Raw genomic sequence first — 19,618 nt, 5'->3', positions numbered from 1 at the left:
AACAAACTTATAGGAATGAATTGAATCAATCAGTCATACAGACAATAGTTACAAACTTACCTTAACATATTCTAGGTTTTAAGAGTTTCTTCTTTATTTTCTGTGTGAAGAATTAGCAAGGCCACTCCTGGTTACAGTGAGAATCTACAGATGTGGAGTCTGAATTCAGTCATAAACTTTGTCATGGCTAGCATAATTTAAAGAAGCAATCATAACTTAATTTAAGGTGTGTTAAAATAAAAAAACAGCATGCTTCCAGCATTGTTTCTCCAAACCACAAAAATAAGACTCCCTTGGTAGTCTTAACTCTCTCACAGTGCCTTGCTTTGTTTAGACATTTTAAATTCAATTAACTAGAAATCCATCTCTTTATCTTGAGTACACTGGAAAAGATGAGTGGACTCAATTAATTTCCTTTATAATGGTTTACAGTGCGCAAACAAAAGTGTCTATAAAGCATAAATGAGGTGGCTATTTACTTTTTAATAAAGCCTCACAGCTGATAAACACTTGTAAAAGAGTGACTTCTTATGTAATACACCCTACTAAAATGCCACTAATTGATTCCCAGCTCCATATCTGAGTAGATTTTCATATTGAATATGTCCAAATTATAATGATAACCTGCTATAAAGTGCTAATCTTGATATCACAGAGCAGATGCTTTTCCTATCTTCTAAATGACTCTGATGGTGCTGATGATTTGAGCTGCAGCTGCTGTCAGCCTTTGCCCTGACATTTCCAGAAACCTGTTTGAGTGTTTTCTGCAGGATGTGTCGCAGCTGCTTCCCACGCTGCTCAAACTTTTTGTATTTCAGATGAGATGCAAAGTCACTTCCTACAAGCTCCTCAAACCTGCGGTGATCCGCGCAAATTCACAGCCTGCTGCCTTCACGACTCATGCTCTTCGGAAGAAATCGTCAGAAAGAGCCCCAAATCGCTCTCGGGCGGTTGATAAGCCGAGGCGGCCTGGATGCAGTTTGACAGTTTGCTGAAGTTGCAGATGAAGTTTGAGATATCTGAACCTGCCTCAACAGGAAACGAGAGAAAGAGCGCCGCTGACACGCAAGTGAAACCCGCGTCCGTGAAGGTAAAGCTGCTTTTCGTCTGTCAAGATTGTTCGCTTTAAATAGAGTTTAGAAACCTCTGAACACGCCTGACCAATATCGTCATACACAACCGGTGGACGCCGCAAAAGCAGGTTAGAGAAAACCTTATATCCTATTTATATGATTTGTAGTACAGTGGTGGGCTTCTGTAGACACTAAAACTACAAATCCCTAACTTGTCAGTGTTGTATTTATCTACATAATGTTTAGTTGGGCTCATATGTTAAAGTTAAAAAGACTTGTAATATGATGTAATATTTTTCTTTTGGACTCTCTTTTACTGTACTGCACCAGCTGCTACCCGTGTCTTATTTCATCTGCTCACTCTGATGCATGCACTTTATTTGAACACACAGAGCGTAAATATTGCTTGAAATCACTTATACTCTTTCACAGTTTATCATTTTGTCAATTTTGCGCTAATTCTGAAAAAAAATGTGGTCTGTTTCACCTGTTCATTTGACCGTCAACCTGAACTTGCTGCAGTATCCTTGTGGCCACTAGTATAGTTTTATAAATTTATATCATATTTATACTGATATTTGCCTAATACTAGCTTTATGTTTATGTTTTCCTGCACTGTAGACACATATATGTCCATGAAAAGTGGTTCACACTTTATTTATTATGAAGTAGTGTTCCTAGACAGAATAAATATTCATTTAAAAGCACAAATAAAGAAAATACACTATCATAGTAGTGGCTGACAATTCATACAGAATCAGTCTGTTTCTCAGACTTGCCAGAGAATTCAGTTATTGCACTTGATGAACCAGCATCCTGTCAGTAATGTTTGGCAGTATAAGTTCAGAAAACACAGAATATAATGTCAGAATGTTTGCAATTTGAGCATATTAAAGCAACCATCAGTGAAAACCGTAAACTGTATTGTCTGGATTTTCCCGGCTGACTCTGTCCTTGTGCCGCGACAGCTTTGACCCCACCATGTTGCCTGGAAGTCTGTGAACTGAGGCGATGGACAGCCCGTCCTCCACAGTGAGGCGGCGAGCCTGGATCAACAGCAGCCGACAGTGGCCCACTCTGGAGGAACCTGACCGGACGCTGTGCAGCTTTCAGTCGGCCTCCATAGCAGACGACGACGTCTTTTCTGATGGTGGTGAGCACAAACTCAGGACTTTGTGATAGATTCTGTCACACAACTGTGCATTATGTACAAGTTATGTAACAAAGAGTTCACTGAGCTTGAAGATACGTGTGATTAAGTATAGATTTTCTAAGGAAGTAGGATATTTTGTTACTTGTTTGTCAGCACCGTAAGTTCGGTCTTTACAACCTCACAAAATAGAGATGCATATAAAGCTTAATTACTTCTTAGGAAATTGAGAAATTGCAGTACTTCTCTGCAATTAAAGGTTCCATATTTTTCATAACAGACTGTTGACTGAGTATTTATCAGAGGGAAGTTTGTTATAAAAGACAACTGTGAATAAACATGTTTTTAATGAGGATTACTCATGAACCTAAGTGTGTAATTTCCACAGGATGCTTCACAGGAAAGATTGAGGACTGGCTCCTCGGCTGTGGGTGAGTCAACATGCTTTGCCGCTTGTTATTGTTCTGAGATGATATTTTTTGAGCGCTCATTCTCAAGGCTCTGAAAGACGATATGTCAGCCACTGGAAAATGGTTAACAAACAACAGAAAGCACAGAGTGGAAACTCTCTGAAGTCAGGTGTTCCAGGAAGACGCTGCAGGACGATGTTGTTGTAGATGATGCATTTCACAGTTCAGCTGATTCAGATAAGTGCTGAGTCTAAAACCATTAAGTAATCTCACTTAACCTTTCGCTGATTTGGAAAATGTTGTCTCCTCTTGGTAAATGTCACAGCACATTATTATTTTAAAATATTCATTTTCAGGATATAGATACAATCCCTTCTCCTAGACTTCAGTGCTGAAAGCTGATTCACTAAATAAACAACTACAACAATGGAAAAAAGCTTCAGCCCTCGACTTTCTAAAAATTCCCTCGTGGTGTAGAATAACTCAGTTATATAACTGGAATAAAACAAGAGTTCCGTCTGTTATGAAACTGATTGGAGGAAGGACGGCATTATTTACTGTCTTATATGTCTGTAATTGAAAAGCAAGCTGCTCTGGTGGTTGTGAAAGAGGTGCTACATACATCACGTCTGCATCGAAAACGCCCGTACCACTAGGAAAGAGTACAGCAAACAGAACAAGTAGTGGTGAAAGGTCTTCGCAGAACTCAACATGAAAGTGACCGTGTCAGTTTGTAGGTTAATATTTCTCCAAGAGGAAGTTGACAAGACTTTACCACTTTTGAAAACCGATTGCAGACTCGATCTCACAAGCTTGTACTGTGACCAGGCTGCTAGCCAACTGTAGATGAAACCATTTATGCAAACACAATCACTTATTTGGTAGAAGCATGCAAATGGAACAGACTGGGTACGTGCAAATTTCTGTATGAAATGTTGCTTTACAGATCAGATGCCTGCAGAGAGAGCAGCGGTCAGCTGAGTTTTGGTGAGTGAGAACTGACACCAACCTTACTTAATTTGAAATATTCTCTGTTCTTTTGAGTTGTTAAATCTCTAATATTACATGATGTTCAATAAGCTAAAACTACCAAATATTCTGAAGTAAAGAGTACCAGACTTTCTTTTGAATTACAGTGGAGCAGAAGTATTGAGTAGCACATAGATACTAAAGTCAAGTACAAGTACCTCAAATTTTTACCTAATTTGGGTGTTGACGTAAATGTGCTTCATTTACATATTGCACAGGAAATTAGCATAATGTGCTTACAGATGTAAATCATTGACTGTGTCCTTCAGAGTCTGTGCTGCAAGCAAACAACTTAGCTGATGACCTAAGTCTTGGAGCCGATGGTAAGCACAGATTTTGCATATACGTGCATACATGGATACACAGTTCCCATAATGTTTACGTCACTTCAGAGGTGGAGGAGATTACAATTAGTTACATTCATTTCCTGCCAGCTACATAACCTGGTCCTTACTTTAACCTTAAACCAGTCTTCAATATTATACCCACATGGCACGAGTCGCACACATTTACGCAAATAAAACTAACGAAACAGGAAACGTCTGTGACGGAAAAATTGGATGACTTTTAAAAGAATTTTGTAATAGTTAAAGACACAGACAGACTGACCAACTTGTGCATATCAGCTGTAATCTTTGAAACACCTAGTGTTGCGAAGTGTTACTGTATCTCTGCCAAGCAGGATGTCTTTGAGAAGGGGAAGTACATGCTGGACAGTTCTTTTTTGTTAATATGCTTAAGATTAGTTTGTTAAAGGGCTCAGCTTAAAAGAAAAATCAACCCTTACAAATTTACGTTCTTGTCTGGGCCTCAATATATATATTTCTACAATCTATTTTACAATCTAAGTGATAACTTTGAATGTAACTGCAGGGTAAAGAAGGTTTTTAAAGTAATGACTTAGCGCTTTAGATTTATTGTAGATTTTAAAGATGACTACTATTATCATAAAATAATCTGACAGTTTAAGGATCTGTTTTTAGTACAGTCCATTTTTTATTGAGGTGTAGGAGGAAAAAAACTGATAACCATAAAATATTAATCCAGATATGCAGTTTGTCACAATGAAATTTCACATTTCAAACCTTTATTTTTTGCAATGGTGTGTCACATTAAGGACTAGCATCACAAACAGAAATATATACAAAATCTATTTATTATTAGTTAAGACAAAGCAGTGTTTGACACCTGCTCTGAAACTATTCCAAAATGCATTTGTAGCCTCTACACAACAGTTTCAGAAAAACACAACACTTGTGACTGTAATGTTGATCAGAAGTCTCCAAAGTGCTTTGTTTTATCATTTTAAATGGAAAACAAAATGCAAAGTTCACTCTTGCAACTGCAAGTTTACCTACCTGAAAGTTACACCTAATGCTGTTTACTTCAATTACAATCGTATCTGATGCAGTCGGTTAGAGATCTTCATTTTAAGGGGTGATGCACTTGCTTTGAACAAAAGTGTAACTCCTTTTTGTATTATGTGGATATTTCAACAAAGCTAACTTGAAATGAACTCAAAAACTGTCCACATCTACAACTGACTTAACAACTTAACCACTTCAATCATTCAACAAGCAAATTATGGAGTTATCTGAAGCTGAAACTATCTGACAAAGCAAGCTCACACCTCAATCACACACTCCGAACACTGAAAGATAAGGCATCTATGTGAGGTCAGATGTGTTTCTTTGTTCAAAGAGCGTTTGATCCAGGTCAGCTGACTGCCTTCATACACAGGAAGCAATATACCAGCTCAGGGAAGGGTAGAGTAAAAGGGGATTTTCCTCATGTGTTATGTGATTAAAAAAAAATATCCGTAACATTACACCCTATGTATCGGTTCATCTTTTGCGACCATGGCATATGAATTCCTCCTTGAGTGTCCTGGTGGTACAGATACTTCAGCAATTGTATGAACTGTTGGTATGACTGTGTCCAGAGCTGTGATATTATTTTCAACACAACCATTATAGACACACACGTATGTGGGAACAGGTTTGCAAATAGGCTATGAAACCGACATTCGTATCAGTACATTTTCCTCTCATTCTGAAATGATTTCTTTGTTTCAGCTTCTGTCTTAAATACTGGAGGAGTTACATCTGAAGCTGGGTGAGTAGAAACTGTAATCTTGTTGTTATAGTAACAATGAAATAAACTACTGATTAGATTGAATTAGCAAATGTTCACATATGTGAATCCATGCTGCTTTGGCTCTTGTGGTGACAGCAACTGATACTAGAGTATTTAATTATTGTAGATTAACAGCGAAGACACCGAGACTATAAAAGAATACATATGGAATTATGTTGTAAACAAAAAGTGTTAATCTTCAGTATTAATCTACAATGTAGAAAATAATACAAATAAATAAAAAGCACTAAATGAGAAGGTGTGTCCAAACTTTTGGCTGGTATACATACTTGAGTTAGAGCTTACCATGGAAACACAGCTGCTCAGCTATGATACTTTCTCTGCTACATGTGCTGCAGGCAGAGTTTTGTAAGAAAAAAATGAAGCCGGAGCTGCTCTGCTGGACAAACTGTGCAATGACACCATTTCTAAACACCACAAATATATTTTTTGCATTATGATCTTGTAGAAAGAAGATGTGTACTGTTACTGATATATCTGTGATAGCTCCACAACACTTGACTCAATTACTCATATTATGGAGACATTTCTTAGTTTTGAAGAACATTTGAAGACACTTTGTGAACATACTAAACTTGTAATTAATGGCCTGTTGCTATTTTTCTGCTTTTTCTTGCTCTGTGCTGACTTTGAAGCCGGCCGCCGCGACATCCTTCCCTTAACCAGCGAAGCAGACTCACCAGGTCAGTGGCCAACTTCCTCCTCAAGTCAATAAGTAACACTGATATTAAATGATTTGCTTTGGACTTGTTCTGTAGAGAAATTGTTTTATTTTCTCAGTTTTAAAATGCAAACCAAAAATAAAGTGAGGCATTTATTTCATTCCTAATATGCATGTGGTATACATTAAATCTCTTTACGTGTCTCATCTATAGTACCCCTCGGCAGGGACTATGTCTGCCGTCACTGAACTTGGGCCACAGCATGGCTTCCAGCTGCCTCTCCTCCTCCACCTGGAAAACCACATCAAGGTGAGGCCACAACACTTAAAGCTTATATTTTTCTGTCTGCCAGAAACTTCTGACCAGGCTCTTTGTTCTTAAATACCCTATTTAGCAGCTGTTTCTTAGTTGTTTTCTCCTCAATATTAGTCTTTTTCTGATCTGCCTTTACCTGGATAACAGTGTGTTCTAATTCTATTCCAATCCATAATACTTCATCTTGTTTCTTTTTCCGTCATTGTTTCTATCTCTCCTTATTGGTCCAATGTAAGATGATTTTATAAAACACTTTTGAGGCACTGTACAGTCATACAACATTTCATGTCTTTCACTCACATTAGTGTATCAGAGGTCCTGCAGTTGTGCTCAGAGGATGCCGAGGAGACTCTTTATGAGCTGGGTTTTGGCTCTGAAGAGCCACAGGTCACCGTGCGGATCCCTCCTCGCTTCTTCACGTTTCCCTCTCAGGCTCAGGGCATCAATTTCCGCCTCTTCCTGGACTCACAGCTGCGACGGATAAGAGAGGAGGACCCCAGCCTCTCTCTTGCTAGTAAGACTATGGAGTTATTAAATCACTGTGCTGCAAATTATCTTTCATTGCTGTGCAAAATTGCATAACATAATTCAATGTGCGATAAGGTGAAATAATTATGGATTGAGATCTTTTCATTTACGTTTTAATCTTTCCACAGGTCGTTTCAGACAAGTGCAAGTGCTCACGGCAATGGCCAACGCTTTCTATTCCCTCTACTCCCATGTGTCCCGCACTCCTCTACAGAAACTGACCACACCAGAGTTTACCTTCTCTTCTCCTGTGGAGAGGATTGAACGGTTCAGGAGCAACATTCGCAGCGAGCCGCGGTCTCCGGTGGAGAGGCTGAAGGACACCGTCAACAAGATGTGCCTCTACACAGGCTCGCCCCGTGGGTCAGACTCCACATCTCCACAGCCCTCTCCCAGGAAAAGATCCAGCCTCCCTGAAGTTGTGGATATAGTCCTGAAAGTCAAGACTGGGGCTACCAAGAAGCTGGATTTGGAGGAACATGACAGGAGCAATTCAACTGTGGATGTTGGGCTGATCACAGACGATGAAACACTGTGTTATAGTGGGAAGGAAGTGCAAACACAGCAGACAATGGCGGATACAGAGATTCATCAGAATGAAAATAAAATCTGTCCGAAAAAGATGCAGGACCAAAAACAAACAGATAATGTTAATAGTGATGAAAACAGTGTCAAACAAACAGACCTGGACAGGATGAATCACAATGTGAGAACATCTGTAGCGTCATCGCTATCAGGAGAAACTGTGATAGAAACAGAACATCCGTTGCTTTCATGTCCACCAGAACTGGACCCGTGTTTGGTTCAAAGTAACTCAAGGACAGCTGAGCGAGAACCTGTTGCCAAGGCTACATATGATCTAATCTGTCCGCAGATAGTCGAGAGTGTACACCAAGCGCCTTTCCGCCATCAAAACACACACAGTCGGAACAGTTTACTTCATGTCTCCTCTGGTTTAAAAGGTACAGATAGATCATGTTCTAGAGCACACAAACCAAATAGACAAACCGCAATCTCTGAGCCTCATGACGACTCATACACCGACAACATAACCTCTTCAGGAGAGGCCACACAGGTGGATACAGCCACATCACTTCCTGTCCTGGAGCCCAGTGGCAGCTGCACTCATTACTGTATCACTGTAACCGGCTGGGAAGAGGATGATGTGTCTTTGTGTTCTTTGAACACACCAGATTCCTGTCATGCTTCACCTGACTCATCTGTCCAGACATGTGCAGAGACAGTTAATGAAGGGGAAAGATGCTACCTGAATCCTGTGGCACATCAGGGCCTGAACCACGTCTCCAATAACCTTCAGGAGGCTAACTCCTTTGAGCTGGAAGAGGTACAGTAGTTTGAAAACAGTTCTGCATCTGTAGTATCTAGAATCTAAATCTAGAGCTAGATGATGCTGAAAAAATAGCATTACATTAAATACATTATGACGATAAAAAACTGTCACTATTTCACCAGATTTGTTTCTGTATCTTCATTTGTAGAGAGTTTACTATTGGACTGATATTTAGATTTAAATTTGCTAACTCAGCAATTACCCATCAATCCTACTTGTAAGTCCATCAAGAAATATGATGAAATTTTATTTCTACACACAGTCTAGCATCCTAATGTGCCATATGATCTTTCCTCAGTGGACGAGGCTTAGTTTTGGTTGTGGACTCACACATGGTTGGTGTGGTGTTAAATCTAATCAGCTCATAAACTAGTTGTGCCATCAGCATTAAAGCATTTTACCTTCTTAACACTTTATAAATAAGTTGTTAAGAAGTTTGTTTTGCCCAAGTAAAAATAATTAATCAGACTAAGCAACAATATGTTACCGATTAAAAAAGAAAACTGGAAAACTGATATGAATGACCCTCTGACAAATGGGTTTAAATGGTATACCATGATGGACCCCTTTAAATGATCACAGAGCATCTTTGTGATTATATTACAGTGTACAAGGTATATACAAGAAAATATTGTTTAGCTCTAATGATACATAATTCTTTGTGACATTGTTTCCTCATCATACAAGAGTTAAAACAGGTACAGTATAAAATACATATTTCATGTTTTTTTTTTCTCTATAGGTGCATAGCGCAGGAGAAGAAGAAATGGGACCATCACAAACTACAAGAACGTCAACCTTGTCATTATCCAAGAAACAACAATACAAAGGTAGTGTATATTTATTACTTTGCCACAGAACGCAGCATAGTTGTGTGACAATCGGCATACACACGTGGACAAAATTGTTGGTACCCCTCAGTTAAAGAAGGAAAAACCCACAATTCTCACTGAAATCACTTGAAACTCACAAAAGTAACAATAAATAAAAATTTATTGAAAATTAAATAATCAAAATCAGCCATCACTTTTGAATTGTTGATTAACATAATTATTTAAAAAAACAAACTAATGAAATAGGGCTGGACAAAAATGATGGTACCCATAACTTAATATTTTGTTGCACAACCTTTTGAGGCAATCACTGCAATTAAACGATTTCTGTATTTGTCAATGAGCGTTCTGCAGCTGTCAACAGGTATTTTGGCCCACTCCTCATGAGCAAACAGCTCCAGTTGTCTCAGGTTTGATGGGTGTCTTCTCCAAATGGCATGTTTCAGCTCCTTCCACATATGTTCAATGGGATTCAGATCTGGGCTCATAGAAGGCCACTTTAGAATAGTCCAACGCTTTTCTCTCAGCCATTCTTGGGTGTTTTTGGCTGTGTGTTTTGGATGGTTGTCCTGTTGGAAGACCCATGACCTGCGACTGAGACCAAGCTTTCTGACACTAGGCAGCACATTTCTCTCCAGAATGCCTTGATAGTCTTCAGATTTCATCGTACCTTGCACACTTTCAAGACACCCTGTGCCAGATGCAGCAAAGCAGCCCCAAAACATTACTGAGCCTCCTCCATGTTTCACCGTAGGGACAGTGTTCTTTTCTTCGTATGCTTGGTTTTTGAGTCTATGAACATAGAGTTGATGTGCCTTACCAAAAAGCTCCAGTTTGGTCTCATCTGTCCAAAGGACATTCTCCCAGAAGCTTTGTGGCTTGTCAACATGCATTTTTGCAAATTCCAGTCTGGCTTTTTTATGAGTTTTTTTCAGCAGTGGTGTCCTCCTTGGTCGTCTCCCATGAAGTCCACTTTGGCTCAAACAACGACGAATGGTGCGATCTGACACTGATGTACCTTGGCCTTGGAGTTCACCTTTAATTTCTTTGGAGGTTGCTCTGGGCTCTTTGGATACAATTCCAACGATCCGTCTCTTCAATTTGTCATCAATTTTCCTCTTGCGGCCACGTCCAGGGAGGTTGGCTACTGTCCCGTGGGTCTTGAACTTCTGAATAATATGAGCCACTGTTGTCACAGGAACTTCAAGCTGTTTAGAGATGGTCTTATAGCCTTTACCTTTAAGATGTTTGTCTATCATTTTTTTTCGGATGTCCTGGGACAATTCTCTCCTTCGCTTTCTGTTGTCCATGTTCAGTGTGGTACACACCTTTTCACCAAACAGCAGGGTGACTACTTGTCTCCCTTTAAATAGGCAGACTGACTGATTATGAGTTTGGAAACACCTGTGATGTCAATTAAATGACACACCTGAGTTAATCATGTCACTCTGGTCAAATAGTTTTCAATCTTTTATAGAGGTACCATCATTTTTGTCCAGGCCTGTTTCATTAGTTTGTTTTTTTAAATAATTATGTTAATCAACAATTCAAAAGTAATGGCTGTTTTTGATTATTTAATTTTCAATAAATTTTTATTTATTGTTACTTTTGTGAGTTTCAAGTGATTTCAGTGAGAATTGTGGGTTTTTCCTTCTTTAACTGAGGGGTACCAACAATTTTGTCCACGTGTGTATGTTTGTCTGTTTCTCTGTTTTTCTGTACGCAGCATTACTCAAAAACGGACAAACTGATTTAGATAAAATTTTCAGGGAAGGTCAGAAATGACACAAGGCCCAAGTGATTAGATTTTGGCAGTGATGCAGCTTGTAGTCTGGATCCACGGATTTGTTAAAGATTTCTGTATTATTGTGAGATAGCGGCACGGCATCACTGTAACCATGACAACAAGTGAACGCTACAACAGCAGCCTGTTGACGATTACATGATTGCGATCCTACTACAAATCCACCACTGCGGACTTATCAGGACTTATGTGTTGGAAATGATTCAACAACTGAGCAGCCTTGGTGGAGTACTGAGCTCTCTGAGTGACATGACTAGTTCAGCATGAGCATGTGTTGTAGGGCCTAATTTCATAAGTACTGTTTGTAACATTCTGAAGGTTATTTTGTGTGGTCCTCAAATCCATCTGTTGACAGCAAAAGTGGGATGGTTATATATGAGTAAAGAAAAGATACATTTTGTGTATGCAAAGTTACTTTTAATACTTTATCTGTCTTATCACACAAAGCAATATTTTACTAATCATTTGTATTAAGGATCTGTGAGGAATTGAATATTTCTGATATATTTATGTAGGAACAGATGTATGTGTGACCATGAAAAGTATCTGATCATCACAGGAGGGCTTTCTCAGTCTGACAGGCACATGTGTATACAGGTCACTGTGCAGGTGTGTTTGTTACTATATGTGCCTCTTCAGATCAGACTGCAGCTGCATTCATGCAGTAGCACACGATGTCGGTAGAACAGCTCTGACTGTGTTTCTACTCTTCTGTAGGTGAAGTGGTCCGCGGTGACAGCATGCAGTCCGACAGCAGCGGCTACGCAGACGAAGAAGTCACTCCCTTATCAGACAGACACATCAGATGACAGAAAACCCCATGGAAACAATTTGCACAGCAGCATTTCTCATCTGTGAGCCTTTTCCTGCACTGAAGATTTAAGGTTGTAAAACTAGTGATTGTGAAAGTGCTTCAAAGCAAGGACTTTTAAGTTAAACAGCTACAAAAGATGAAAATGTCAGACTGTAAGACTGACGTGAAGTTTTCAGAAGCTCTACACTCAAGAAGCTTTTCTTCTAATAAGGAAAGTTTGGAGCAAAGCATTATGCTTTTCACAAGTACTCATACTAAACACAGAATATTTTTATTAATGCTTATTGTACATAAGTAAAGTCAAAGGTTTTAAAGAAACACAATGTAGACCATACGTTACCATATGAAGGACTATATTCAATTCATTACGACAACAGTAAAATGGACAAAAAATGTTTTATTGAAAACAATTTCCCATAAAGCTTGTATTTCATTTACACCTTTTTCAACTGGGCAATATTTTCTCCGAACACCACTTCGTCAAATGTACTGTCCACAGTGACGTCAATGGTGTCAGCACCTAAAATTCATTAAAACCCAGCAGTTAACTTCCTCTTTCCAAAATCAGAAAAACATTATGCAGATCTGCCATTTCGGAGAATGAGGTCAACGTCACATCAAGCACACTGAAGTTGATGCCAGTGCTGGTAGATGTACAGAAATGTGGTCAGACTGCATTGTGCAAAAGATTTTATCTGTAGTAGTGCAAACTCTAGACTATTTTCAATACATATATTGAGTGCAACGACCAATACAGAACGACAGTGAGGTCAGCTGTGGCAAAACCTTTCATAAAGACACAACAGGTAGTCAAAGAATAGAATCTGGAAAATTGTCATCAGTTTTTAAATGTCATAATTGGAGTCACATTCATGTTGGGAAGAAAAAAACAGAGAAAAACACGGGGGTTTAAATGACAAATACTGGGTGTTACAAGCACAAAAGACATTACTGAGGTAATATTATTGAAAATTCACATAAAAATATGTGGTAGCTTTGTAAGGTCTGTGATAAAGAAAGCTTTAAGTAACTATGTTTAATAATTATAAGAAACTCGTACTTCTTCCTCTTTCAGCCCGGTCATAAATGTACCAGAAAACGATCTACAAAGCACCTCATGCAAATGTTGCAATCTAAAAAAAGAGTAATAGACAGTTTGAATATGAAATTCCTACAAGAGTTTCCAAAACTTTACACCTAATTTGAAGTCATAACCTTAAACAAAGATAATCTGGCCAAACATTAAGAACGTCACAGACACAAATACTTGAAGTTTCTGGGGTCAAATCGATAAAAAACGAAAATAGAAGAGCCACTTTTTTCAGCTCATCTGTAAAAAGGTCCATCTTTAAAATAATTATCCTCTGATATTTATTCAGCAGAGTCTCTTCCTCTCAGTGTTTCAGCAGCATGGCTGGAGTGTTTTGGGGTTTTTTTTACGTCCAACCATGAGAACCGGGATTCAACAAAGCACCAATAAATCCAACACCCAGTTTTACAAACCACTTTCACCTTTTGCATTTTTTAACTGCATCCGAATTTGTCTGGAGTTAAGTGGGACAGAAAGTTACTGCATAAGCACCATTTATAATTTAGATAAGACTATGGAAAATACAGTGGATGGCATGAGGACGAAAAGTAAAAAGGCTGAAAATGTATTTTTAAAAAATTAGTGACAAATATGCAGAAAAAAACGAGGGGCGTCTGAGTTTTTGGGTAACCAAGTCTTCAGTGGCTTCAGTTAGATGCCAGTGGGGCTAAAAAGGAACTCCTGGAGTTAATCTGGGGTCAGTAAAAGTCTCCATTTCCAAATCTGAGGTAATTCACATTATTTAAACACATCAAGTGCCTCCGTTGTCCGAAGCAGAAATTTATGATGGCATTGTGTAGCAACGAGTTTGAGTCTGCGAGGAGGAAATCATCGAGGCCGATCATTTCCCTCCCGCCATGATTTTGAGGTACTGCAGTGCATTGTGGGCCGCGTTGGCTCGAGCAGCATCTATATTTGGAGCAAAGCCGTGGCACACTGTGATTGGCTGTGTGGACAGCTCCACTAGACACTGACACAGGCCGCTGAGGCTGCGCTCCTCTGGAACAAGAACAAACAAAATCATTGTAAAAAAACATCCAAGTGTTGTTAATGCTGATTTACCTCTGTCTGGTAGTTACAATTTTACAAAATAATAGATATTACCAGCATTATCATTAATCTGGGAATAGGAGGGAGAACTGAAAATATCAACCTCTATGTAGTAAATCTTTATGTTTGCGTTTAAAGAGCACTAGAGCATATTTCAGCAGTTGAAGCATTTACTATTGATTCAAAATGATGCCACATTTTGTCAGTAAATAAATGAGTAAATAGAAAATATAGATAACAGAGAGCATATGTGGCGTATGAAGGAGAATCATCTGACATAAATGACATCTGTAAAATAATATTGCATTCATATTTAACCATTAAAAACAATATGATATAAATGACAGTAACACCTTTTTTGTAATGATTTCATTAGTCACATGCTTGACAGAATGTAAAATAGTCTAAGCTTCTCATCACAAGTTCTAATTCTACAAAACAGAAAAATAAAATAACACATAAATATTAGGAATTCAGCTAAGAATTTTAACACTGATGTAGCGCCACAAGTACAACTGTCATGTTAAACTGTGGTCCATCTGTGAAGTGCTGTCCACAGATAAAATGGTTCCCCACAAAACTGTGACAACGTGCAGCTGCAGATCACTTCCTCCTTATCTGATGACAGTAATAGTAACCGCACAGCAAGCCGTTTGTTCTCTGGCCTGACACCTAAATGTACTCAAGACACTGCCAAGCGCAGCGAGAGGCTTTTGCAGCCTAACAAGGTTTATCACAGTGAGAGTTCAGCTGAATTATCATATTTGCATTCTACTAAAACTAAACTGTGGCTGTTGTTGCATTTTGAAGCGCGGGCAGTGACGTCCATGACTCCTCATTTCTCTTCACGATGTCGTACGATCAGTTTGAGTTTTGGTGTTTGTGACCTTACCTAGATCCAGATAGCTGACGTCGAAGCGCTGCTCCACAGACAGGTCACTCAGCAAGGAGCAGAAGTTGGAGTCGGAGGGCATACCCAGAGGGTGGCTACGGAGCTGGAGGATCTTCTCTCCAGCTGAGTTACGCAGAGAGTCCCATGTACAGCTGAAACCTTTGCTCTTGCCAGACTCAGCTCTGCTTCCCATGTGCTGTGTGTAGAAAGGGAAGATAAGTTTTACAGAAATTGGTGGATATTATCATTATTTGACAACAATATTAGTGAGACATAATTGGGAACATAATATAAGATACATCACCCAGAAAAACAGCTGTAACAAAAACATGGGAAACGTTGCTATCCCTGGTATTTAACTAAATGCTAAAGTTGCGCATACTTTCCTCTTATGATGCAAAGTAATTTCCTCGGCTCTTCAGAAACTGTCAGTGCACAAAGAAAGCGTACTTATGTTTGTCTCTCACCATGGTAAATGTGTCATCTTCGGTGTCAGCGTCATTGCTGGTCCTCAGGTCTACTGGGACATCATGGATACGTGATAACATCTTAGCTGCTGCGTTTCTTTTGGCTAACTTCTTAGATGTCCCGCTTCCTGGAGAGAAATAGGAGATTATCGATCAATTTACTGATTGTCTTTCAGTAAAATTTCAAAGCACAAGAAACATCAGAGTTGACTTCTTATCGAATTAAGAAGCCCATTCTTGTTCAGTTGTGATGTTAAGACTTCATGTATGAAGATTAAAGATTCTAAACCGAATATTCATTTATTTTACCAATATACATAGGTTTATAGACATTTTCAATTCAATCCAACAGAAACAGAAAAAGATTCTAGCTAAACTGCACATCATCAATAGAATATATATATGCAAAACTAATAAAACAGAAACACAGAGGAAATCAGGTGAGGTGGCCAATTGTGGCACCATTTTCGTGGTTAGTTAGTGCTAATATTAGTTATGCTTTATAAAAAGCAGCACATACTATTTTCTTGACTTTCATTGAGGTGTATTCTATTAACGTTATTTCATGAAGTCCTTGAATGTTTCACAACTGCATTTTTGTTAACTGGGTGATGATATAGCATGACTGATAGAGTGTGAGGTTTGACCATGACCATAGTCAGCCACCTGCAAACAGACACGACACACACACGCCGAGAGAGTGAAAAATCAAGATGTGTACCAATTTCAACAAATCTCTCGACTCTGCAGGTCATGGTGAACTCTTTGCGGTGTGCTGGACCAGACTCCTGGGTGACTGTGTACTCTGGCAAACGCCATCCTTTCTGCACCACCAATTCCTGACATAGAATTAACAAGAAAAGAAATGCATAAACCAAATATTGTAATAACATAAGCAATGATGGCATTTATTCACAGTATAATCTTTGTGTATTTACCTGCAGAGCCCCCACAGGGTTACATTCAGACTGCTGAGAACTGCCCGAGGTCTTCATCTCTGACTGTGAACTGCACAGAAGTTGAGATTAAAAAAAAAGTAGAACAGGAAATAATGAAACCACACAGACCTCGAGCCTGTATTTTCTCACTGTTGAAACATTCTACATAACAGTCAGGTTGGTCTGCCTCATGATAACCCATTAGATCTGTAGAGAATAGCAAGCTACTGTTGTGGATAACAAAAAAGAAACTGAACCCACGTTTTTCTAAAAAAAAAAAAAAAAAAACAACAACATCAAAATAACACAAGAAACTGACCTGTCTCCATCAGCAGGCACATCAACCCCAATAAATCCGTCTACTCCAACACCGACTCCGGCGGGAACTCCGAGGCCTCCCTTGAGCATCTTCAGAGCAGCCTCAGCTGCTTTGTGCTTGGCTGCCTTCTTGCTGGGCCCTTGGCCGGTGCAGCTGATCTCTCCGACGGAGACGCGGAATGTGAAGTTGGGCTGGTGGGCCTGTCCCTCGGCCTTCAGCAGGTCATACACTGGGGTCTTGCCTATCCGCGTTCCATACTCCTGCAGCAGACTGATGGGCGTCTTTCCGGGATTCACAGCCAGCATTTGCTCAATACTAAACAAAAGTAAAACCCTGCATGAGACTGACTGTCACTGTCAAATGATTGCTGACTTATCAACAGAAAGCTTTAGTGAGATGTGTCATTTATACACCTGAGCAACATATTTAATAGATGCTCCCATTACTGTGCAATTCAGAACTGTGATTTCCTCTTTTGTTGGAACAACATATTCTGTCTTGAATCACTTTAACAAATTTGTAAGCGGTGTTAATTCTGCCCCTACTCCATCACAGTGGGACATGAATACATCAGAGGCAGAATTTAGAGAAACCAGCCACAAGGGGTGAGCAGTTATTCAGGTTTGATATTTACTAAATTTGCTTGGAGGTATTGAAAATCTCAAAACTCCAGCATAAATTGTCTGAAACCATTGTATATCACAAGCCATAACTGGAAACAACAATATTGTCATTTTTGATGCACTGCCCTCATAAATGAAGTTCTTAAAGCAGCTAACAGACTGTTAAAAACGCATTTTACTTTAAACCCTAGCACATATGTTCAGTACAGAAAACAGTCTATGAATGATCCTATCTGTGTGAAGTTGTGCTTGATTTTGATCTCGATAAAGACGTGTGTGTTTTGATTAATAGAGTGCTTTAACAATGTGTTGTCACTGGAGCTACAGGACCACCTGCAGCTCTCTAAGTCACAACTATTGAGTACACACTGGGAGAAGATCAATAAATGGAAATGATTTTCTTCAATCCAAAATTAATTCATGCAATCACAACCTAGGGTGACAAAGTCGAATCAACTTCTGATGCTAAACGCAACTGGAAAACTTGGCATAAACACTGTAGAAACGAGGCAGCTGGATGTTAGCACCGTTCCTTGAAGCTAGCTCAGCTAAGTCTCTACCAAATAACTTTGCGTTGTATTTGTCACATTTAAAGCTAACAGATTCGTGAGAGAAGCGGTTAGGAAAATTAACTGATAAAATGAATGAGCTAATTGTCAGATTTGGCCCGCGGCTAGCCGCGGTGCTATGCTAGCTTAGCCTCCGTGCAGCTTCACCTGGAGCACCCGGAGTTTCTCTTCCAGCTGTCCGATGCTGTCTCGTCGTTCATTCCCTATTTCACGCAGACAGAGCCGGTCGGTTTCGGATGGCAAATCCCCCCACCAGAACAGACACTTGCTTTCATTAGCTAAAGTTTATTATTTTCCCAGACAGATGATGAGACATCGACATGTGAAAAGCTGTAGACGAAGCCTCATCTGCTCCGACAGAGTACACAGCGGTCTTTGAGGCGCACAGATATGACGTCAAGGCTCCCTGAGGGTCTTTCTTGGACAGACTGCATCCAGCACTTGTTCAATCCACGGTAAGCACCAAAGTCTGTATGCTATATGTTCAATTTCATGCGTAGTCTGTGGTAAAAGTATTGACAATTATTTAATCTCTACAACAAATGAGATAGTTGCAGTGCAATGCAGTGGAAAACATGATTTATTCCTGTAAAAGAAACATTTTTGCTGTTGTTGTAGTTTAGTCTCTAGCGTAAACGCCTGATATTTAAAAGAGAACTTCTCATCAGTTCAGATTCGCAGATATTTGTATTTGAGGTCCCATTTTTGGCAGAGACGACCAGTTTTTTGGCTATGGTGAAGGCTATGGCGTATTGTTCTAATGGTTTTCATTTGCGTCAGAACTATGTGCAATTTGCAACTGGGCATAAAGTGCTTTGATGGCAGAACACAGTATCTACACAGTAATACAGAATTGTGTCATCAGCATAAACAGTACTAAAAAGAACATACTGACATATTTTAGTAAACTACCCTTTTCATGATCTGTAAAATGGAGACTTATAATTACAGCTGTCAGACAATTGCAGTGGATTGAAAAGTGACACAATAAAAACAATAAGATAATAGTTTATTTATATAGCACATTTAAACAACAGCTTTCCCATAGAAGTTTGAATATTAAGGTTAAGACCCTACAGTAGGATATATATTATACAAATTAACTTGACTAACTTAAATGTTAAGCCTAAGAACCTGCAATATTACATATTCTAACAAAATACCAGACTGATTAAAAATACTAATTTAGGGTTAGATCTTACAAAGTTGTACAAGAAAAATTCCAACTCAATTTACTCTAAGCAAACATATTGGTGACAGTGCAGAGGAAATACATCGAACAGAACCAGGCTCAGGGAGGGCCGCCGTCTGCCTCAACCAGTAGGGTGAGGGTGACAGGGAGGGAGAAAAGGGTAGCAGAAACAAACAAACAAGACAACATAGAATAGGCAGATTCGTGGGACAAGAGACACAGGTCACACCTGGGCATGCCCAAACCCAGAGATGCTGTCAGAGTGGTTTAGAGAGCAATGACAAAGCATAAACTATGGGACAACAAGAACACAAAGTTAACAAGAAAAGCCGTCAGATAGTGCAATATTCTG

At 39.2% G+C, this 19,618-nt stretch overlaps 2 protein-coding genes across 2 annotated transcripts; one reads left to right on the top strand and one right to left on the bottom strand.

Moving 5' to 3' along the window:
• The first annotated feature begins 702 nt into the window (after window positions 1-702).
• Window positions 703-12,563, top strand: tespa1 (thymocyte expressed, positive selection associated 1). Its single transcript, XM_022206831.2, has 12 exons — window positions 703-1,201; window positions 2,042-2,226; window positions 2,612-2,654; window positions 3,580-3,620; window positions 3,932-3,985; window positions 5,738-5,777; window positions 6,455-6,502; window positions 6,695-6,790; window positions 7,102-7,310; window positions 7,453-8,669; window positions 9,418-9,505; window positions 12,030-12,563. Exons 2-12 carry the CDS (start codon window positions 2,085-2,087, stop codon window positions 12,119-12,121), a joined length of 2,070 nt encoding a protein of 689 aa, XP_022062523.2. The 5' UTR covers window positions 703-1,201; window positions 2,042-2,084; the 3' UTR covers window positions 12,122-12,563.
• Window positions 12,504-18,470, bottom strand: tarbp2 (TAR (HIV) RNA binding protein 2). Its single transcript, XM_022207181.2, has 7 exons — window positions 18,222-18,470; window positions 16,883-17,197; window positions 16,564-16,633; window positions 16,347-16,464; window positions 15,626-15,753; window positions 15,159-15,354; window positions 12,504-14,215 (listed from the first exon to the last, which is right to left on the bottom strand). The coding sequence occupies exons 1-7, from the start codon at window positions 18,272-18,274 to the stop codon at window positions 14,058-14,060; spliced, it is 1,038 nt and encodes a 345-aa protein (XP_022062873.1). The 5' UTR covers window positions 18,275-18,470; the 3' UTR covers window positions 12,504-14,057.
• Between the last annotated feature and the right edge of the window lie 1,148 nt (window positions 18,471-19,618).

The sequence above is a fragment of the Acanthochromis polyacanthus genome, chromosome 5 (genome assembly GCF_021347895.1).
Source record: "Acanthochromis polyacanthus isolate Apoly-LR-REF ecotype Palm Island chromosome 5, KAUST_Apoly_ChrSc, whole genome shotgun sequence".
Taxonomy (NCBI): domain Eukaryota; kingdom Metazoa; phylum Chordata; class Actinopteri; family Pomacentridae; genus Acanthochromis; species Acanthochromis polyacanthus.
This window is presented reverse-complemented; position numbering and strand designations above follow the sequence as displayed.

What these genes read in the sequence shown, in the direction of transcription:
- tespa1 (XM_022206831.2), top strand. Translation starts at nt 2,085, where the DNA reads ATGGACAGCCCGTCCTCCACAGTGAGGCGGCGAGCCTGGATCAACAGC. An exon ending in GGAGTTACATCTGAAGCTGG is followed by an intron (nt 5,778 to 6,454) that starts GTGAGTAGAAAC and finishes CTGACTTTGAAG; the next exon opens with CCGGCCGCCGCGACATCCTT. An exon ending in CCCCAGCCTCTCTCTTGCTA is followed by an intron (nt 7,311 to 7,452) that starts GTAAGACTATGG and finishes ATCTTTCCACAG; the next exon opens with GTCGTTTCAGACAAGTGCAA.
- tarbp2 (XM_022207181.2), bottom strand. Translation starts at nt 18,274, where the DNA reads ATGAACGACGAGACAGCATCGGACAGCTGGAAGAGAAACTCCGGGTGC. An exon ending in ACCCTGTGGGGGCTCTGCAG is followed by an intron (nt 16,465 to 16,563) that starts GTAAATACACAA and finishes ATTCTATGTCAG; the next exon opens with GAATTGGTGGTGCAGAAAGG. An exon ending in AAGATGACACATTTACCATG is followed by an intron (nt 15,355 to 15,625) that starts GTGAGAGACAAA and finishes TTCTACACACAG; the next exon opens with CACATGGGAAGCAGAGCTGA.